Source organism: Hippocampus guttulatus, chromosome 9 (assembly GCF_054856545.1).
Source record: "Hippocampus guttulatus isolate MCC_2025c chromosome 9, RoL_Hgut_1.0, whole genome shotgun sequence".
Lineage (NCBI taxonomy): Eukaryota > Metazoa > Chordata > Actinopteri > Syngnathiformes > Syngnathidae > Hippocampus > Hippocampus guttulatus.
In genome coordinates this window covers 12,629,280-12,647,807 of record NC_141269.1, presented here as the reverse complement: position 1 = coordinate 12,647,807, position 18,528 = coordinate 12,629,280, and the positions used below count along the sequence as shown (strand labels likewise).

Below are 18,528 nucleotides of genomic sequence, written 5' to 3'. Positions count from 1 at the left end.
AAAAGCTTGACTGAAGGACTGTTTGCATGCATTTAAGGGTAAATAGCTGTAATGAATTGCTTATACCTGTATATAATTTATTTCCATTCAATTCCATTTACTGTATATTGCACCAATTTACAAAATAAGGTATCTCAAAGGTCAAGAACCATCCTTCTCGCTCATTATAAGACCAACTGCACTACGTATGAGCAAGCATGAGGCGATGGAGACATTGAAAGACTGAAGGCGCCATTTCCGTAGACGGTGAAACTGAAAAACACAAGAGTCTATCACCCCATAAACAGAAAGCTGAATTCAAAAGCAAGAAATTGTAGCAATCCCCACTGTCTAGTAGTCTGGCTGTAAACGAGATGGAAGCAGAACGCAAGCAGTATGTGAGCTATTCAAGGTTCCTCCATGCATGCCCATAAGTGAGCAAGTATAGGTTGAAACAACGTCCGCAGATAACATCCACAGTGGTGGCTATTTAAAATGAAGACGCGTGCAGATCAGTTTCTTAGAAAGGATACTGTACATCAAAACAGCAGGTGTTCAATCATGAGCCCCATCCGTCATTGTCGCAGACGTTTTTGCAAACATTGGATGCTGATTCGAATCAGAGTCACGGCCCACCCAGAATCGATTGGCAACGACTACCTGGAGTAAATCTAGTGGTATGAAAAGCAAAGCAGCAAATCTCCTGGTGTGAATGAGCATGGCAGATGTGCAGAGTTGATAAGTGTTTGTCACAGAGCTGTCTGTCTACTCAAAGAGTTGACACATGTCTTCCAGAAGGTGACAAACCCTTAGGGATGAGTCATACTAAATGCCAGGACACTTTAACATGTAATTAGATCAATTACTTGTGTTGTTATGACCACCAGTTTAAGAGTTTGATTATATTCTCATATATTGTGTTTTTTTAGACTAAAAGTCAAGTTATGAGTATTAAATGTTCAAGTCAAGTCAACAGTATTTATAGAGCACTTTCAAACAGCCATCGCTGCATACAAAGTGCTGTACATGGAGCAATTTAACATGCACAATAAACAGTAAGACAAATCGGTAATAAAGGCGGTAGAAAGCACCAAACAGTAAAACCAAGAACAAATCTAAGTCATGCTGAGTCGAATGCCAAAGAATACAAGTGAGTTTTGAGGAGGGTTTTGAAGATGGGCAGCGAGGAGGCTTGCCGAATGCTCAGTGGGAGGTCATTCCAGAGAGAGGGACCAGCAACAGAAAAGGCTCGATCCCCTCTGAGCCTCAGTTTAGTTCTTGGTACTTCTAATAAGGTCTGGTCCACAGACCTGAGGCGCCGGGCAGGTGTGTAGGGGCGGATGAGCTCAGAGAGGTAAGGTGGCGCGAGATTATTCAGAGATTTGAAAACAAATAAGAGGATCTTGAAAATAACTCTAAAATGAATGGGGAGCCAGGGAAGGGATGCCAGAGTAGGAGTTATGTGCTCCCTCTTACGAGTACCAGTCAAGAGGCGAGCAGCGGCATTCTGGACCAGCTGAAGGCGCTTAATGGAGGACTGGCTGACTCCAAAGTAAAGGGCATTGCAGTAATCGAGCCGGGATGTGACAAAGGCCAATTTCAACAAAAATGTTGAAACATATTCTTACCTCACCGGTTCATAATCCTGTACGTCTTGGGTCTATTGTGTTATATTATCATGAATGTGGGCTGAGTTAGGCTCCAGCACACCCGCGACCCTCATGAGGATAAGCGGATCAGAAAATGGATGGATAGATCGATGGAAAAACTCACCTATTTGCATTTTCTGAAATGCCAAGAGAGGCGAAAAAACTGGCTAAGATACTTTTTTACTGTCAGCATTCAAAACCAGACACCCACAAAAATTAACACAAATGGAGTGGTGTAACATCCAAACCGGATTACAGCCTGAATGGATTATTCTATGAGCAACTGATGTAGACACACCGTAATCAAAATATAATCTTTTATTCAGAATAAGGACAGCAGCCACTGCTGTCCATGTAAATGCATTCAGTGTTGCTCTTCCGTGGTTGCGAGGTAAAGGGGTCACTTTCATAAAGTGCGCAGGCATTTGAGACACGAGCAAAATGCAACATTTGTGGTGTCAGGGGTCGCAAGCAACAGTCATCTCTTCGTGACTGTGAAAGACAAATAATTCGACGAAGCAGGTGTTGTTTGCCTCTGACGCAAAACACATTGGAAATCTCTGTCAGTTTCCACGAATCATTGAAAGGTATTTGACAACAAAATAGCAATATAACAAGAGTCTTAGCTTTGGCTTACAATGTGCCCAACTTGTAAAAAGGCCAGCACGTAGAAGCTAAAAACAGCAATGATTGATGCAGAGCTGTCATGAATTATTCCAGTCATGGCAGACATACCGTTGCTCTCGCTGGGAGATGAAGATTCAGTTTCATCATCCTCATCAACTTTTTCTCCTTCAGAAAATTTGGCACCTTGTTAGGACCTGCTGGGATCTACAGTATCACCCCCCCCCCCCTCCCCCAAAATAAGATTTTTTTTTTTTTATGATGAGCATGTGTTTTGAATTAATGCAATTTAAATGAACACATTAGTATATATTACCAAACCCACAGTGGGTAATCTGTACAACTGGGCAATTTCTGGGTGGGCCAGGCTGCGACTCTGGCCCACCCATTAATTCCCTACAGTTCACGGATCAGCAAATAACATTAAATGAACACTAATTGTGATCTTGTAAGCACGTTCGATGTAATTTCGTTTTTGATCATGAACAATATCATTATCAGTGTTGGAAGGAGTTGTTTTACATCGATGAGCCAATAGGGGTTAATATTGTATTTCTTCATATATACAGTAGATATATTTGTTTGGTTAATTGTAATAAAGAAAAATACGATTTAGGATGTGCATGATTTGCATATTACTTTTTACTTTTTTTCTTGTTTTTAACACTTCATCTTCAGGTACAAAACGTTGGCCCACCCCTATCTGTGCGTGCTCAAAATATGTTTTCACAGTAACCTTTATTTAATGTACAATGGTAGCATGAATTGTATTTAAAAAAGCAAAGAAAAGGATACCAAGTAGTTCTGTTGAAGCCAATCTCCATTTTTGAACGATCCTTGAGATGCTGGGTGCATCCACCACGTTGATCTTGGGAGGGCGCAGCCGCGTGCCAGTCGGTGTCAGGACAGGAGTGTCCGAGACGGCTGCATTCTAGATGTCGCCCCGACAGATAAACTACGGCTGGTAGATCGAATCGCGCTCGTTTTGTCCCTTTAGATTACAACAGAAAACGACAGGGGAGACGAAGTGAAGCCCACCATGCACCGGCTCCTGGTCTTCTCGTTTACGCTGCTGTGTATTTGCAGCGCTAATAAATGGAAAAAGAATTTTAAATGTCCTTCAGGATGTTCGTGCACGAAGGAAACCATCATGTGTGTTGGTCCTGCGCACGTCCCCCGCACGGTGCCGAGTGACATCACCTCGCTGTAAGTAACATCGCTCTCACAAACAATATACTGTGTTATGTGAATACATACACAATACATATAAAACGGAATGTCATGGTTCGACACACATACAAATAAGAATGAATACAAGTGACACATACGTAACCTTCATTCCTCAAGAGTTCCAGTCTCGTAGCTTTGGCTACTGGGGCACTAAATGTCCCAATGTGAGTTTTGTTTTTATTTCCCACCAGGAGCATCGTAAACGGCTCCATTGCGGAAATCCCAGAGGGGATGTTTTCATTCATGCCTTCTCTGCGGCTACTGTAAGTGTATTTGTTAACCGACACTAATCACAAATTATTATTAAGTTACATAAGCACATTCACTACACATTTCTGACTATACCTGTGCAATCTAATGAGCCTATGCAAGAGATGTGCTCTTTTCAAGGTAATAAATGTTCTGTTTTGAGGTTGCCATTGTAGTTGTATAGCATGCATTATACTTAGAGCTAAAAAAAAGAAACCAAAATATTACAATTTGAGGTCTAGGAAATGAATTGTAGTTTCACGATACTAAAAACTATAAATACACTCCTGAGAATTGTTTTCTCTAACTCTCTGACAAAATACAAATGAATTATGAAGATTGGAGTTTAGTCATTCGTGCAAGTGTCCCAAATTTTGTTTCTAGTCGGTACACAATGTAAAACGCTTACTTTCCTATTTTGCAGGCTTCTAAATGCAAACTCTTTGACCACAATTAAAGATGATGCTTTCTCTGGCCTTCCACATTTGGAATATTTGTAAGTACTCTAATGTAAAGGAGCACGAATATAATTGTTCAGAAAAGTCTGTTTTGTATATAGTCCCCCCATTTATGCATCCCTACTGTGCTGTTTGCTTAACAGGTTCATCGAAGGGAATACGATTGAAACTATCACTAAAAAGGCCTTCCGTGGTCTGCGAGATCTAACTCATCTGTAAGACAATTTACTCCACATTTATAGATAGACACTTCTAAATCACAAACCACCCCAACTATCTAAATCACAACCAACTATGAGTTGCACAACAGTGGTTGCTGATATGATTCTGTCTTTGGGGCTCACGTTTAGATCCCTTGCCAATAACAAGATGAGGTTCCTGCCAAGAGAGCTGTTTTTTGATTTGGATTCATTGCTGGAACTGTGAGTAAGCATTTTGTGTATTCAGTGTGTGTGTGTGTGTGTGTGTGTGCTCTATTTTCGACAGCCTTACAGAATCCACAATGAATGTTAAACACAAACATCAAGACCCGGTTGTGTTGCAGCATTTGTTTGTTTGTTCCCTATATCCAACGTCAGAGATCTACGAGGTAACGATTTCCAGTGCGGCTGTGAGAACAAGTGGCTAATGACATGGCTGAAAAACACAAACGCCACAGTGTCTGACGTCTTCTGTGCTGGCCCCGGTGACATGAAGGGCAAGCGTCTCAATGACATTCCCATTCCACCAGGCCAGTGCATGTCTACAGGTAAGCTAAAATGAAGTCAAAGCAATCATTGGAGTGTCTAACTGCGTGAAAAACGCCTTGTGTTTAAAAAAAAAAAAAATCAATAAAACGAATTAATAATTCAGGATGACCTTACCCTGCGCAGTTCACTACCTCAAAGAGTCCATGCTTGCAATACTAGTATCTTTGTTCTTTACATTGACATTTAACCTATTTGTGGGGAATAGGGAATGAGCCTTGCCGCAAATTGTGAAAAACACCAAGTCAGTGATGTCACTCTTAAAAATGTTTCCAACTACCTATAGACATAGTTTAACTATATATATATTCTACAAATTATGATCCCATCACACTTCCAAGGGAAAACAAATCCTTCCCCCAAATTCAAAGCAAGAAAACAGTAGCACTAGACAACAACAAGACTATAACAATAATAACTTGTATTACGTTTGTGGAATAAGAGTCAAACAAAATAATTAACCAATGTAAGGTAGGGCGGACACCATTTTAGGTATTGGGACAAAGAGAATAAGAAAACCTTTATTCGTCTCCCAATGGAGAAATTCCCAATTTACAGCAGCAAAGTTATGATCGGACGAAAGTAGAAGAACAAAAAGTATTGGAGTATTGCCCGCGAATCGATCGCGTCATTGAGCTGTGTCGGCTTACAGATTGTTGAGAGTGATGGATTTAATCATTCAATCCCATGTACACCACGGCTGAGATGATTATTCATTGCAGTATTTATATGTATATACTGTACCGGTATGTATTTAATCCTTCTTGTATATCTTCAGTCTTACTTTGATTTTTGTTATCTTTTTATGTTTTATTACCTGTTTTATCAAACACTGTTGCGTTTTGCAGTATAAAAAATCATGAAGGAATGATCGCTCGATTGATTGATACACTTTCATGTTACAAGCAAATGAACAATTCTCTGCACTTTTTTGTGTGTCCATCCCTCTCCAGACTTTGTGCGTCACCAGTCAATCCCGATTCAGTCCATGTCAGCGGACATCTTCTCATTTAAGGAGGACATCTATGTTGCCATGGCTGCACCCAACTTGAACAGCTGTGTGGTCATGGAGTGGGATCACATCGAAATGAATTTCAGAAAATTTGACAACATAACAGGTTGGACCGCATCCATTTCGAGCAATAATCTAATACAAAACCTTTGTGATGTAATGCTAACCGGTGTGTCGCTTCCAGTGTCATTTCTCCATTCCCTCTCCCCCTGCCCTTCATCGTCCTCTCTTGTTACATTCATGGCCGCCCCAGACTACAGGAAACCATAGAACTTAGGAACTACATTTAAAGGTTGCTACAGTATTTATGAAGGGGGTGCACTTCAAGTGTGAAACTTTGCTACATTCAAATGAGTACTGTATTGAATCCATCTGTTAAGCAGTCAGTGCATAAACCCCAGCAAGGCAGTGTATCTTTTTTTACTCGCTCTTGGCCTCTCACGGTGTCCTAGCAATGGAGATGAAATCCCAAAATACCCAGGTTAGCTTAGTGCTAGCTGGCAGCTAGTAAGACGCAAGCTGATGAATTTAAAGTTGGTACAAAAAACATCCTGGGTTCAATTAAGCCTTGGCCAGTGTATGATGAGAGATCCTGGAGATTAAGTTAGAGTACCGTATTTTAAACAAAAAAAAAGAACCTTTCCGCAGGTTGACGCAGCTGCACTGGACAACACCAAAGGCACACCATTTACCTTTTACCCTATGATAAATTTGAGTTTTCATTCTTTGGACTATGACGTGTTTTTCGGCAAACACAATTATTAACCCTTTCAAGTTGATTTAGGGTTTGGTAGTTAAACAGCAAATGAATCGCCGATGCAGCTTTTCTGTGCAAGTCTGAGCTCTAACAATTTTTAATATAAAACTACATTTTCAGAATAATTAAGTAAAATGGAATAATTTCTTGTGGTTCACCTCGTGATCTCTCATGGCAGAAATCGCTACATTGAGTTGTACTGCTCCTGACAGACCATTTCTCTCCACAGGGAAGTCTGTCGTTGGGTGCAAGTCAGTTCTGGTCGACGAGCATGTCTTGATCATTGTCACGCAGCTCTTTGGGGGCTCCCACGTTTATAAATTTGATGCTGAGCAGAACAAGTTCACCAAATTTCAATCCATCGAGGTCCTCAACATCTCCAAACCGAATGACATTGAAGTCTTCCGCATGGATGGCGAGTGGTACTTGGTAATAGTAGATAGCTCCAAAGCAGGTCTGTCAACTCTTTACAAGTGGACCGACCAACCAGACGGGAACCAAACTGGGTTCTATACCTATCAATTCCTACATGAATGGTTCCGCGATACAGACGCTGAGTATGTTGAAATGGACGGGAAGTCCTACCTCATTTTAGCCAGCCGTTCTCAACCGCCTGTCATCTACTTGTGGAACAAGAGCACCTCAAAGTTCATGCTTCACAGTGATTTCCCAAATGCGGAGGACGTGGTGGCAGTCAAAGCTTTCCGAGTGGAAAATGACTTGTATCTGGCTATGACTTGCTACATCGGTGACTCCAAAATTCTCAGGTGGACCAGTAAGCAGTTCACAGAAATGCAGGCTCTTCCGTCTCGAGGGGCGATGGTCCTCCAGCCTTTCTCCTTCACGGACAGACATTACCTTGCTCTAGGCAGCGATTACTCCTTCACTCAAATCTACCTGTGGGATGCAGAGACCAAAACCTTCCAGAAGGTCAAGGACATCTACATGCAGTCACCACGATCCTTCACTGCAGTCACCACTGACCGCAGGAATTTCATCTTCTCTTCCAGCTTTAAGGGCAAATCGATGGTCTTTGAGCATATTGTGGTAGACTTAAGTTTATGAGGCAAAATACAATAGTATGTGAGATTTCCAGAGGAATTCCAAAGCAACAAAATGAACTCTACCCTAATTGCTTCTGATGAGCTTGTTGGCACCTTGCACCAGTATACGAATGTCAATGCAATAACAATAAAATGCTTTGGATACATGCCCTGTATGACTATGCTCATTGTACAGTAATATCTATAGATGTCAGCTTTTATTGTAATTCTATGATGCAAAACTTAGCCAAGAATGAAGACACCGGAAAAAAAACCCCAAAACATATTTACACTTTGACAGATTATTCAGCTATATTGCATCTGTGTACTTTACTGGTATGTACTCGTCCGGTAACTGGTTACTTGATGCAAGTTTTCTTACTCTTCCTTGGAAAAATGGAATGTATGAGTTTCATATTAACAATGGAAAGTTCAACGCACAGTATTATTGACCTATGCAAAACACTATGCTGCTATTGAAATGCTTCTTGTGGTCCCTTTTTCATTTTTTTCCCTTTTATTACAGACTGCAGTACAGTATTGTATTTGGTTTAATATACATAACCTCTCCACTTCACTAATAAAGGTGTGTACCCTAAATGATTACCTGTATCTAATGAACGCACTAGCAATGCTAATCGTGTACATTTATTTCATGAAAATTAAATACTTTTGTCGTGTATTAAAGAACCTATGACCATATATTCACATCGTTGTTTTTCTTTAAATGTGGCATTATATCAATATTCATTCATTTTCCGAACCGCGTTATCCTCACTAGGGTCGCGGGGGGTGCTGGAGCCTATACCAGCTGTCTTCGGGGAATAGGCAGGGGACAGCCTGAACCGGTTGCCAGCCAATTGCAGGGCTCACGTCGACGAATAACCATTTGCGCTCACATTCACAACTAGGGACAATTTGGAGTGTTCAATCAGCCTGCCATGCATGTTTTGGGAATGTGGGAGGAAACCAGAGGACCCGGAGAAAACCCACGCAAGCACAGGGAGAACATGCAAACTCCACACAGGAAGGCCGGAGCTGGAATCGAACCTGGTACCTCTGCACTGTTAAATCGAAGTGCCAACCACTTGACTACCGGGCCGCCATAAAGTGTCCTTGGGTGTCTTGAAAGGCGCTTATAAATAAAATCTATTATTATTATTATTATATTATTATATCAATATTGCAAACTGAAAACCATTTTTGTCAATACATTTCAAATTGCATTTCAAATTGGCACACCATGCCAGCATCTGAAAAGAACAAATGTGACCAGTAATTAAAGATGTTTAAAGTATAAGTCATGAAACAGTAACAACTTGTTAAATGAGGTTTCGTCAATTTTGTGCAATTCACTTGCAATGAAAAGGTAGGGAATTTTCCGAGGGACGACAAATGAGTCATGACGTACTTCTGACGTTGTGAAAGGCGGGTGGTTGGGAGGGGCAAAGATCTTCGAGAACGCCGGGATGGCATATTTAGGGACGGACATAACATAGAGAATCCGTGTATCATTCGTTTTTTCGTTTGTCAATTTACACGGATTATACAGCATCTGTCAATCCCATTTTTAAACTGTTTATCTTCACTAGACAATGGCAAAAACTCACATTTACCCCACTTTCATTGCAACGATACTACCGTAATTGCAATGTTGCATGACGCATTTTTGTTGCAAGATTGACATACAAAAAATGTACGTATTTTTTAAATGGTGGTCATCTTGAAGTACATACAAGTTCATGCGAAACAAATGTACTTGATTCATTAGTTTACCATTGATTATCAACATCGGCCATGTTTTGAAACCACGTGACGTTAAAAGGACGTCATGGGACGCTAAAGAACCCGTACGATTGGCTGAAAGTGACACACGTGACATGTGCAAGCGCTAGCCAGCGAAAAAGCTTTTTAAGTGGCAATTGTTTAGGGTTTAGCTGCGGTTGTACGGAACGGCGTCAGAAAATGCGATGCAGTGCCATTGCCGACAGAACGTCTTGGACGATGACTCCTACCCGTTATGTACAGTTCATCTGCCTTGACCGTTGCTGACATAAAACGCAGCTGGGAGTATTTTGAACATAAAGGACATATTTATTCGACTCGCATTTTACATGAGTGAGTTTTTTCGTGCACGTCACGGCGCGATGGATTCGTCCAGGAGGAGCGACGGCGACTGGCAGGGAATGGTCAACGAGGTAAAATCAAAACTCCACTGTCGTTGGAGTGGGTGTGATTAAAACCGAGCATTGACCTGACAACAATCACGCGTTCTGACACTCGTTAAAAGTGCTATTTGAAAATTAATGCCGGTTGAATAGCTCAGCTCGAAGCAGAGCTCTCCTTGTTTGCCCTGCAGGGGACGTGCTCAAGGAAGTGATTTTAACTTCACCTGCACAGCGCAAAACTATAATTCTTTTTTCCAAAGTGATTCTTTTTAGATCAAGAGCTTGATTTTCCAGAAATATGGGACCAGAAATGTTTTTTCTATCTTGCAGCAAATGGTGCACAGAGGAAACTCAAGACTGTAGAAATCCGTACACATGGTTCCCATATTGAAACAAGAAAGGCAGTAGCTTGTTTTTCAATAAAACATTAATTTGAACATTAGCCATCCATCCTTTTCCTTCAGCTAATAAGAATAACACTGGAGTCACTGGTGAGCTGGAGCATATCCCAGCTGACCTTGGGGATATACCCTGGACCTGGTCAACAGACAATCGCAGGTCACATATAAACAAACGTGTTCATATTCATAGCCACCCCTAAAGGCTCCGGGTCACCCAAGACCTATGTTTTAGGCAGCAAAACCATAAATAGAGACAAATGTTTGTTGCAGTGATTTCATTCATCAGTGTGTGGTGGACTTGTAGTTATTATGTCTCTCCACACAGTTCGGAGGTTTGGGTTTCGAGTCTTGGCTACGGCCTGACAATGTGGAGACCAGATAATGCGAAAAATTCAGGATTTGACCCTGCCACTGGCTCAAAGTTAGCTGGGAGGCTCCAGGTCACCAACGACCTCAGTGAGGACAAGCACTATACAAAAATGGATGGATGGATAAGACTGATTAAGTTAAAAACACTAAGCATGAAACATCTTGAATTTAAATTTCAAGATGTGATCCGATCATTATACTGTAGTACATTTTCCTCCTCTGTCAACAACAATTTTCTTTGCATCTGAAAATATCCTTTGTAATGACATGAGTATCCACATGTTCGCAGTTCCTAATTTGTAAGAGGAAGTTGGAGAGCAAGAAGGAGGCTCTGCTTATTCTGTCTAAGGAGCTGGATACATGCCAACAGGAGAGGGATCAGTACAAGCTGATGGCCAACCAGCTTCGCGAGCGGCACCAAGGACTAAAAAAGAAATACAGGGAGCTCATTGTAAGATGATTGCAAACATCGTCAACATCACACACACACAAAAAATTGAGTATGCTCTGATCCTTTGCATTTTTTTAATTTCCTAAAAACAGGATGGTGATCCGTCTCTGCCTCCCGAAAAACGGAACCAAGTAAGTTTTCAAAGCCAATTATAACATCTTTACACAAGCCAACTCTAAGTTTGATTGCTTAGGATTTCATTTGCTCTCCAATAATGACTTCAAGTCCATTTCAAGTTTTGGTTTTCCTTTCAAGAAAAGGTGGTCCTCATCAAGTCGGACTGACTTTCAGCATAATTATGTTCTCCTGTGGATGGGGTCGACTGACATAGGCATATTTCACCTAGCACCACCATAAGGTCAACTTTTTGAGCTAAATGTTTGAATTGAATTTCAGTGAGAAACAATTACACATTTGACAAAATCTCGTGCCGTCTGAAATTGATTTGACCAATAACTATTACCACTGTATTTGTCTCAACCGCAGCAAAAATGTTTGGTAAATATTTTTGTTTATTTGAATGTCACTTGCCCTTTGTAGCATGAGAAGTGTTCCTTTCAGCATGTTTGACTTGGAGCAACACCAATTGACAAACTAATCTCTGATCCTTTTTTCCTCACAACAACAGATTTTTTTTTTTCTTAAACTGGTGTAACTCAATCTGACTCGTCCCGTTACCACAAAACTATGTGGAGGGGTTTTGTATGGGCTAAGAAAGGAAGGTGGGGTTAGGAACAGACAGTTTGCTGTGTGTAGTTAAGTTTAGGTAGTATCGTGGTCATCAGTTACCAAACCGGCAGCTTGCATGGGATCATTATCACATTTATGCCCCATTCAAAATCAAATTGTGATTTAAAGGCTGCCCTATCCCTTAGTAGTCATATAGATGATGTATTAGTCCTGAACCCAATGAGCACTATAGAAAAGGACAGAAAACCTGCCTTTCCCTTACCTCAACTGACTGCTCCGGTGTTATTAATTGTATCAAAAGGTCACAATCATGACTTTACCTTATGGCATCTTTCACAGGTGAATTTAGCTCAGCTACTGAGGGACTCAAGAGAAAAAAGCAACCGTCTCTCTGAGGAGATGAAAGAGCTGAAGCAGCGATTGGCCGAAGCTCAGGGAGACAACAAGGTGCGTGACAAAGTCAAGTCCTGCGAGTGAATCCGTCTCACCTTGTCATTTTAGGTGGCCCAGCAGAGCTTGACATGCATTTTTTGTATTTTGTTGTAACATTAACGTCTGTAGTACAGACGTTTATTAATATTGACTCCACAGCATAGAGTCTGTTCACTGGATGAGTTAAATGCAATGGTCAAATTCCATGGGTGTGACATTTGGATAGAGGGTAATTTATTTTTCCATAAAGCTCAGTTTCTGGGGGTGACAAGCTCTAGTGTGCATTTGTGAATATTCCCAGAGATTGCACTGCTTCACTCCAACCATTTGGAAACTCAGAGGGTTGTTGAAATGTGCCGTTGGGTTATTCAGAGTGCACCAGAAACTGATTGCCAGCACGCTAGGCACTCCAACTGGGGATGTGGTTCAACAGTGTGTCAGGCAGTCCAGATGGAAACAGTTCAAAAATGAACTGCTGATTGGTTTAAAACAAAGTCTGCGTTTGGAAATTAATGAAAGACAAACACACACACTCTCCGAGTGGTTTTAGAGCAAATCAAATTTACTTAAAAAAAAAACCTGACTGGTCTGATTGTAAAGAAGAAAAACAGCAAAAAAAATCAATTAAAATAAATCCGCAAAATAGCCATGTAAAACTGCAGCGGATTAAGTTATGGTCACAAATGAAAATCCAAGCCGTCTTTTATGTTATTTGAACTGTTCCGTACAGTGCTGTGTTACAGCTTCAGCTGTAGTGAAAGCGCTATATAAATAAAGATGTACTACTGTATTGAAGTTTACTGAACAAAGGCTTGCTCCATTTTGTTAACAATTTTCAGTTGTCACTACAGTACCATTGTATTCATTACATATCAATCCTGTTGGATTCACAACTTAGACTTGTACATTTTGGCCCCATGAGTGATTTTAGTTTGACTCTCCGAACTTCATGCCTCACGGCATACAACATGTACACTCAAGAACATGTTGCCAAATGAAGTCTCCAAGAAGTGATCATACTCGGACGGCTTTGTCTCACAGCTCCTACGTATGACTATCACCAAACAAAGATTAGGAGATGACGAGGTAGGCGCTCGCCATTTCCCAGCGCATGAGCGTGAGGACCTGGTCAAGCAGTTGGAAAGAGCCAGAGAGCAGGTGAACACGACTGACCACGTATATTCTATCAACCCAGATGACCTCTGACTACATGGAGTTTTGTGTGTGTGTTGGGGTGGCTGTAGAATGAAGTATTGGAGCACAGCACAAGATCCCTCACCGACGAGCTTCAGGACGTACGAGCAGAGCGCGACGTGTTTCAGCAGAAGGCTCATCGCCTCAACGTGGAGATGAACCACATCGTGGGGAATGATGACGTTCGGATTTTGGATATTGATGCACTCTGCATGGAGAACAGGTTTGTTAATGTTAGTTGTCTATGTTGAAGGTTTCTTCACATTATACTGTAGATGACTTCAATTCTGATTATTTCAGGTATTTGCATGATCGGCTGTGTCAACTTCAGGGAGAGGTCACCTTGCTTAAAACAAATCTGGGCAAGTACAAGGTACATGTATTTATTTTCATGATGTTAGCAGTAATAATAATAAAATAATGATTAAAAAAAACTGAAGACGCACGTGTTACACATTCGGTGCAAATACAATAGAAAACAAATTTGATGCCGCTAAATCTTTAACGACAACATATTCATCATTATACCTGGATCTTTTTTTTTTTAACTAAACTCACTGACTCAAACGTCAATTACACTTCAAGACTGTGGGGGAGACCAAGAGTTTAAATAAAAGAAAACCTGTTCAAAATAATAATTGAAACTGTTTTTAATAGTATATTAAAAATAATTTCAGAGTGCACTGGAATCCAGGAAGAATGCCAGAGTTTGCGGGAAGCCAAACAGCAGGGCACTCACTGGTGTGCTCTCAGCCAAACAAGGTGTGATGTCATTCACCATGGCTTGAATTTTCTGGGGGAAACCTGTCTTTAATGTGGTCGTGGGAGGTAAAGCGTTGCGTGTTTATGTGTGCGTGTGTATACATGCATGCATGCATGCAGTGAAGGAGCTGTTGTCTGACGAGAACGGGTGCACATTGCCCGTCACCGCCCAGTCGATCTCGGACCTCAAGTCTCTGGCCACCGCGCTCCTGGAAACCATCCATGAGAAGAACATGTTGATTCAGCACCAGCGACAAATTAACAAGTACTGACTGTTATCTTTCTCTCACCTATAGTGCCAGTCTTTCTCAGCTTCACGAACATTTCTATTAATGGACCCCTTGTCGCCAGGGTTCTTGGAACTCGAGTTGCAGAACTGGAGAAGAAGCTCAAAACATTGGAGACGTCTGGATTGTGGAGCCTGCCAGGTACAGTCGATGCAAAATCAGTGATTATCACTGAGGGAAATTTGTCCATCGCATCATAACAGCATTGATTTATAAGGCCCTTTTATCTCTATGTAAGTCTTGATTGCAAAGTCGAAAGCTGTCTTTTCCTCACACTTAATGTGGTTGAAAAATAATAATGGGTGAAACTCAACTTTAATCATCATGCTACTAATTTGTTCCTTTGCATTTTGTTCCCAAAGGTCTCACTTACCATATCTCTTTGGGAATGTGTGCAAGTATGTTATTTTTATTTTATTTTTTTACTGTGAAACTATTCAGATTCAGATAACTTTATTTATCCCCATGGGGCAATTATAAAAGGTGAAATAACACAGTTTTTTTGTGGGTGGTTTCTTTCCTCACAACAGAGGGAAAGGATGACTGCCACTCTCCTCCACCAGCCATCACAGGTTAGCAGTTGTAAGCATAAAGATGTCTATTCCCGTTCACGTGTTAGTCTGTGATCCATTGTGTGTATCTATGTTCTCACAGGAGAGTCGCAACAATGTTCGTCAAGACATCCAGTAGAAGAGAGTTCTGAAAGCCCAGCAGAACTTTCCAAATCGTCCCAGTCATCTTTCCCTTCACTCGAGGAGGATCTATCTAGTCCTCGGTCAAGAGCCTTGCCAAAGAGTGATGATCTCTGTGAAGGTGACCAATCTAAGGATGTCGAGAGTGCAGGTGATGTCTTCCCCTCCTCGATAGATGTGAACACACCCCTTCTGTCAAACACCTCCGAGCGACCATCTGTGACATCCGGCCACGTAACAATAGAAACTAAAGATGAAGAGGGAGTGGAGAACGTCGAAACGGAATGTATCGTAATCGAGGAACGTGTTCATATTCCATCCCATGCCGTCGCAACAGTTCCCTTCGAAAAGGAGCAGGAAATTCGGCAAGATCAGGGTTTTTTCATCGGGACGGACGATATGGCATGTTCTGTTTGACACTCTCAAGTTGCAAAGTGGATGGTGACAGCCAAACAAGACAGTTGTGCTTCCACACTCGCACTGTACATTCCAGAATACTTTCCAAAGGCTGCTATTTAGTGAACCTATATTTTGTTTGAGGAAGCACATAATGCTATCCAATGATTGTGCTTAAAAAGCAAAGAGTCACGTAGATTGTTGCTCTTTTCTTTGATCGTTTGAGTCAGACAAAGCTATTTCTCCATGATAACTGAAAGCAACACACGACAAAGCAAGCTAATCGAGGATTTTCATAAAAACACCGAATTTAATCGTTGAAGTGAATTGTTTTGAATGTATCTGTGGGATTCAGTACCAAAATGCGGCAAATAACAATGGACATATGAAGAAACATTTTGAATACATGAACTCCTTGTAAAAGTTAATTTAAAAAAACAAAAAGAAAACATAGTAGTACCGTACTCAGAAAACGCTCCGCCAAATGAACAATTACATAACATCTGAACAAGGCAAATAAGATCGCAACTTAGTTTGCCATAAAATCAATCTGAATCACATGAAATGAAAATCAGATTTTTTCTTTCATTTTTCTCATTATGAAAGATGGATTTGGGGAAGTTTATTTTCAATGAATTTAACAAATGAATCAGTAATAATTGGAAAAGTATCCTTGGCGGACACAAATCACGATTAAAAGGACTAAAATAGTTGCAGCAGCTGTGTATTTTATTCACAATATTGTCATTTGACGCCACATGGAGGGAATGTCTGCACTTTGTATTGTAGATTTTGTCAGTTACAAGCATTCACTGGTGAACACTAAACAAAATGTGAGTACACTTATAAAGAATATGTCCGTGTTAGGTAGACCTGGCTGGCACTGTGGTTGAGTGGTTAGCACATTTGCCTCAGAGTTCTGAGACAGGGGGTCCAAATCTTTTTGGATGGAGAGGCCTCTACTCCGTATTTCAATTTCAATTTCAAGCACTGGTCCTTGTTTGTGGTGAAAGAACTGAAATGTAAAATATATTGTAAGTTGTGTCTGTGTTTCTTCAAAATAAACCACTTTTCACATGTTTTCTCAGCACATCGGCAAGAAAATTAGATTTGTGTCCAACGGGCATGTTGACCTATTCAACAATGTATGATTTACATGGCCAGCTACTTCTTCATTTATCAGATTAAGCACATGTAGCTGAAAATATAATACATGAAGGGCAAAAAGTGCAGTTAAATTCTACGCAGGCGCCTATTGATTGACCTGGAGTATGTATTCCAGAGATTGGCAGAGGTAATCCCAACAATGCAGCAGGCGAGCCTGCGTCCTGCATTTCCATGAAGCAGACTGCCAGCGTCTCCCCCAAGGCCAAAGTCATCCCGCCGCTCATGAATCACCACTGCTCTTCCAAGCACAGACAGACTGCCAAATAATGTGGCCTCAGACTCTAATACGGCATTGATTTTGCCTTGTTGGGGCACAAAGTGTCCCAAATCTCCGGGGTGGTTGGGGTGATTGACACCTTGAGGGTTATAGTGACCTCCGGTGGAATCGCATCCCTGTTGCAGATCTCCATACTGATGAATGTGCACCGCTCTTGGCTCTGGCTCACTCCCCACGGGCAATCCATGGAACCGGAGAAGAATTTTGAGCTTTCCATGAGGATAATCCTGTTTAAAGAGCACTTGGCCGTAGACTTTGGGCAAACCGTCAGGCAGCGAGGAACTCGGTCTCACTTTACAGGCTGCATACAGAGTGCCATTGTTTTGCCAGACCTCTGCTGGAGCCAAGGTGTCGGTGTTGGCTGAGGCGCACTGACAGATGGACAGCAAAAACAGAAGTGATGCCCCCACTACACACTTTGGCCTGGAAGATATGAAAACATGCATGACAGTACAAACACAAATATCACTTTAATTAGTACATCGTATACAGCGTGAATGAAAAAAAAAAAACGATTGGAAAATCCTTTTTAGCGTATATTCAATCGAATACAGTACAAAGTGTATTCATGTTCCAAAAATAAAATATTCACTAATTTCACATTTGGTGCTTTCACCCTTTCCCCCAAAAAACTGGGATGGAGGCATGTTGACCAATGTCTTGCATCACATTTCCTTTGAACAAGACTCAGTAACTGTTAGGGAACCGAGGACTAAAATTGTTGAACTATTGCCTAGCTGAACATAATCTGTTCTGTGGTGCTGGTTTAATTCCAAGTCCTTTCTGTCCATTTTCTTGACCACTTGTCCTATAAAATGTAGATGATCGTTATCATAAAACTGTTTTGGGCAATGTTTATGTCAATTTTTTACAGTATTAACTGTTATACGCGAGAATATGCTATCGACTGGTAAATATCGTAAAATAAAGTTAAACTACACTCAGTGTGACAGATATGTAGTGTTTACGGAGCTATACTGTTACCAAGTGATGTTTTCGTGAATTTGCTAAAATTGTGCTGTAACTCACGTAACAGCTGGATAATCGGATGATCTGAAAACAGGAATGTGTCCTATGGAGAGTTCAATGAGCCAACAAACTAAATAAATTACACAAATCAACACGACAAAATACAATATATCATACAGTACTAACGAAGTTGGATAGTGCAGCGTCTCGACATCATACACAAAACCTTTAAATCCCTCAGTTGTTTGAGTTCGCCTGTTATGATAATGGAATACACTCACCAGTACTGATGCATTGTTACTAACATCGATCTGATCCAAATTATGCCCTTTCACTCGGGAGTTTTTGCTGCAGAGACCGTATGATGAAGAAAAATATGATTTTCGTTTATTTGTCTAAGTTGTATAATAAGCGAGTCAGTGGGCGTCTCTTTGGTGAGGGTGGAGCGCAAATAAATACGCATTGGATTATTTCTATTTAACTGGTTAATGTCATTATGTCGTATGGGTGTTGAGCCTCTGTGCTT

General features: G+C 41.0%; 3 protein-coding genes across 5 annotated transcripts; 2 read left to right on the top strand and 1 right to left on the bottom strand.

Moving 5' to 3' along the window:
* The first annotated feature begins 3,092 nt into the window (after positions 1 to 3,092).
* LOC147200380 (leucine-rich repeat LGI family member 2-like) lies at positions 3,093 to 8,364 on the top strand. 2 transcript variants are annotated; one of them, XM_086121001.1, is made up of 8 exons: positions 3,093 to 3,458; positions 3,674 to 3,745; positions 4,156 to 4,227; positions 4,333 to 4,404; positions 4,540 to 4,611; positions 4,768 to 4,937; positions 5,889 to 6,053; positions 6,934 to 8,364. In XM_086121001.1, exons 1-8 carry the CDS (start codon positions 3,292 to 3,294, stop codon positions 7,767 to 7,769), a joined length of 1,626 nt encoding a protein of 541 aa, XP_085977127.1. In that variant the 5' UTR covers positions 3,093 to 3,291; the 3' UTR covers positions 7,770 to 8,364. The 2 variants fall into 2 exon arrangements, with proteins under 2 accessions (XP_085977127.1, XP_085977128.1); XM_086121002.1 differs by lacking the exon at positions 3,674 to 3,745.
* Positions 8,365 to 9,628: 1,264 nt separating this feature from the next.
* On the top strand, positions 9,629 to 16,679 carry LOC147200379 (coiled-coil domain-containing protein 149-like). 2 transcript variants are annotated; one of them, XM_086121003.1, is made up of 13 exons: positions 9,629 to 9,945; positions 10,975 to 11,136; positions 11,229 to 11,267; positions 12,166 to 12,273; positions 13,300 to 13,416; positions 13,503 to 13,675; positions 13,753 to 13,825; positions 14,130 to 14,214; positions 14,335 to 14,479; positions 14,566 to 14,642; positions 14,864 to 14,899; positions 15,032 to 15,073; positions 15,156 to 16,679. In XM_086121003.1, exons 1-13 carry the CDS (start codon positions 9,862 to 9,864, stop codon positions 15,608 to 15,610), a joined length of 1,596 nt encoding a protein of 531 aa, XP_085977129.1. In that variant the 5' UTR covers positions 9,629 to 9,861; the 3' UTR covers positions 15,611 to 16,679. The 2 variants fall into 2 exon arrangements, with proteins under 2 accessions (XP_085977129.1, XP_085977130.1); XM_086121004.1 differs by lacking the exon at positions 14,335 to 14,479 and having other exon boundaries at positions 14,511 to 14,642.
* On the bottom strand, positions 16,301 to 18,447 carry LOC147200378 (extracellular superoxide dismutase [Cu-Zn]-like). The gene is made up of 2 exons (XM_086121005.1): positions 18,284 to 18,447; positions 16,301 to 17,456 (listed from the first exon to the last, which is right to left on the bottom strand). Exons 1-2 carry the CDS (start codon positions 18,307 to 18,309, stop codon positions 16,823 to 16,825), a joined length of 660 nt encoding a protein of 219 aa, XP_085977131.1. The 5' UTR covers positions 18,310 to 18,447; the 3' UTR covers positions 16,301 to 16,822.
* Positions 18,448 to 18,528: the final 81 nt, after the last annotated feature.

Coding starts and splice junctions, on each gene's coding strand:
- LOC147200380 (XM_086121001.1), top strand. CDS start 3,292: ATGCACCGGCTCCTGGTCTTCTCGTTTACGCTGCTGTGTATTTGCAGC. Junction 4,228..4,332: donor CTTCCACATTTGGAATATTT/GTAAGTACTCTA, acceptor TTTGCTTAACAG/GTTCATCGAAGGGAATACGA. Junction 6,054..6,933: donor AAAATTTGACAACATAACAG/GTTGGACCGCAT, acceptor TTCTCTCCACAG/GGAAGTCTGTCGTTGGGTGC.
- LOC147200379 (XM_086121003.1), top strand. CDS start 9,862: ATGAGTGAGTTTTTTCGTGCACGTCACGGCGCGATGGATTCGTCCAGG. Junction 13,417..13,502: donor TGGAAAGAGCCAGAGAGCAG/GTGAACACGACT, acceptor GGGTGGCTGTAG/AATGAAGTATTGGAGCACAG. Junction 13,826..14,129: donor CAAATCTGGGCAAGTACAAG/GTACATGTATTT, acceptor AAATAATTTCAG/AGTGCACTGGAATCCAGGAA.
- LOC147200378 (XM_086121005.1), bottom strand. CDS start 18,309: ATGTTAGTAACAATGCATCAGTACTG. Junction 17,457..18,283: donor GTAACAATGCATCAGTACTG/GTGAGTGTATTC, acceptor CATATCTTCCAG/GCCAAAGTGTGTAGTGGGGG.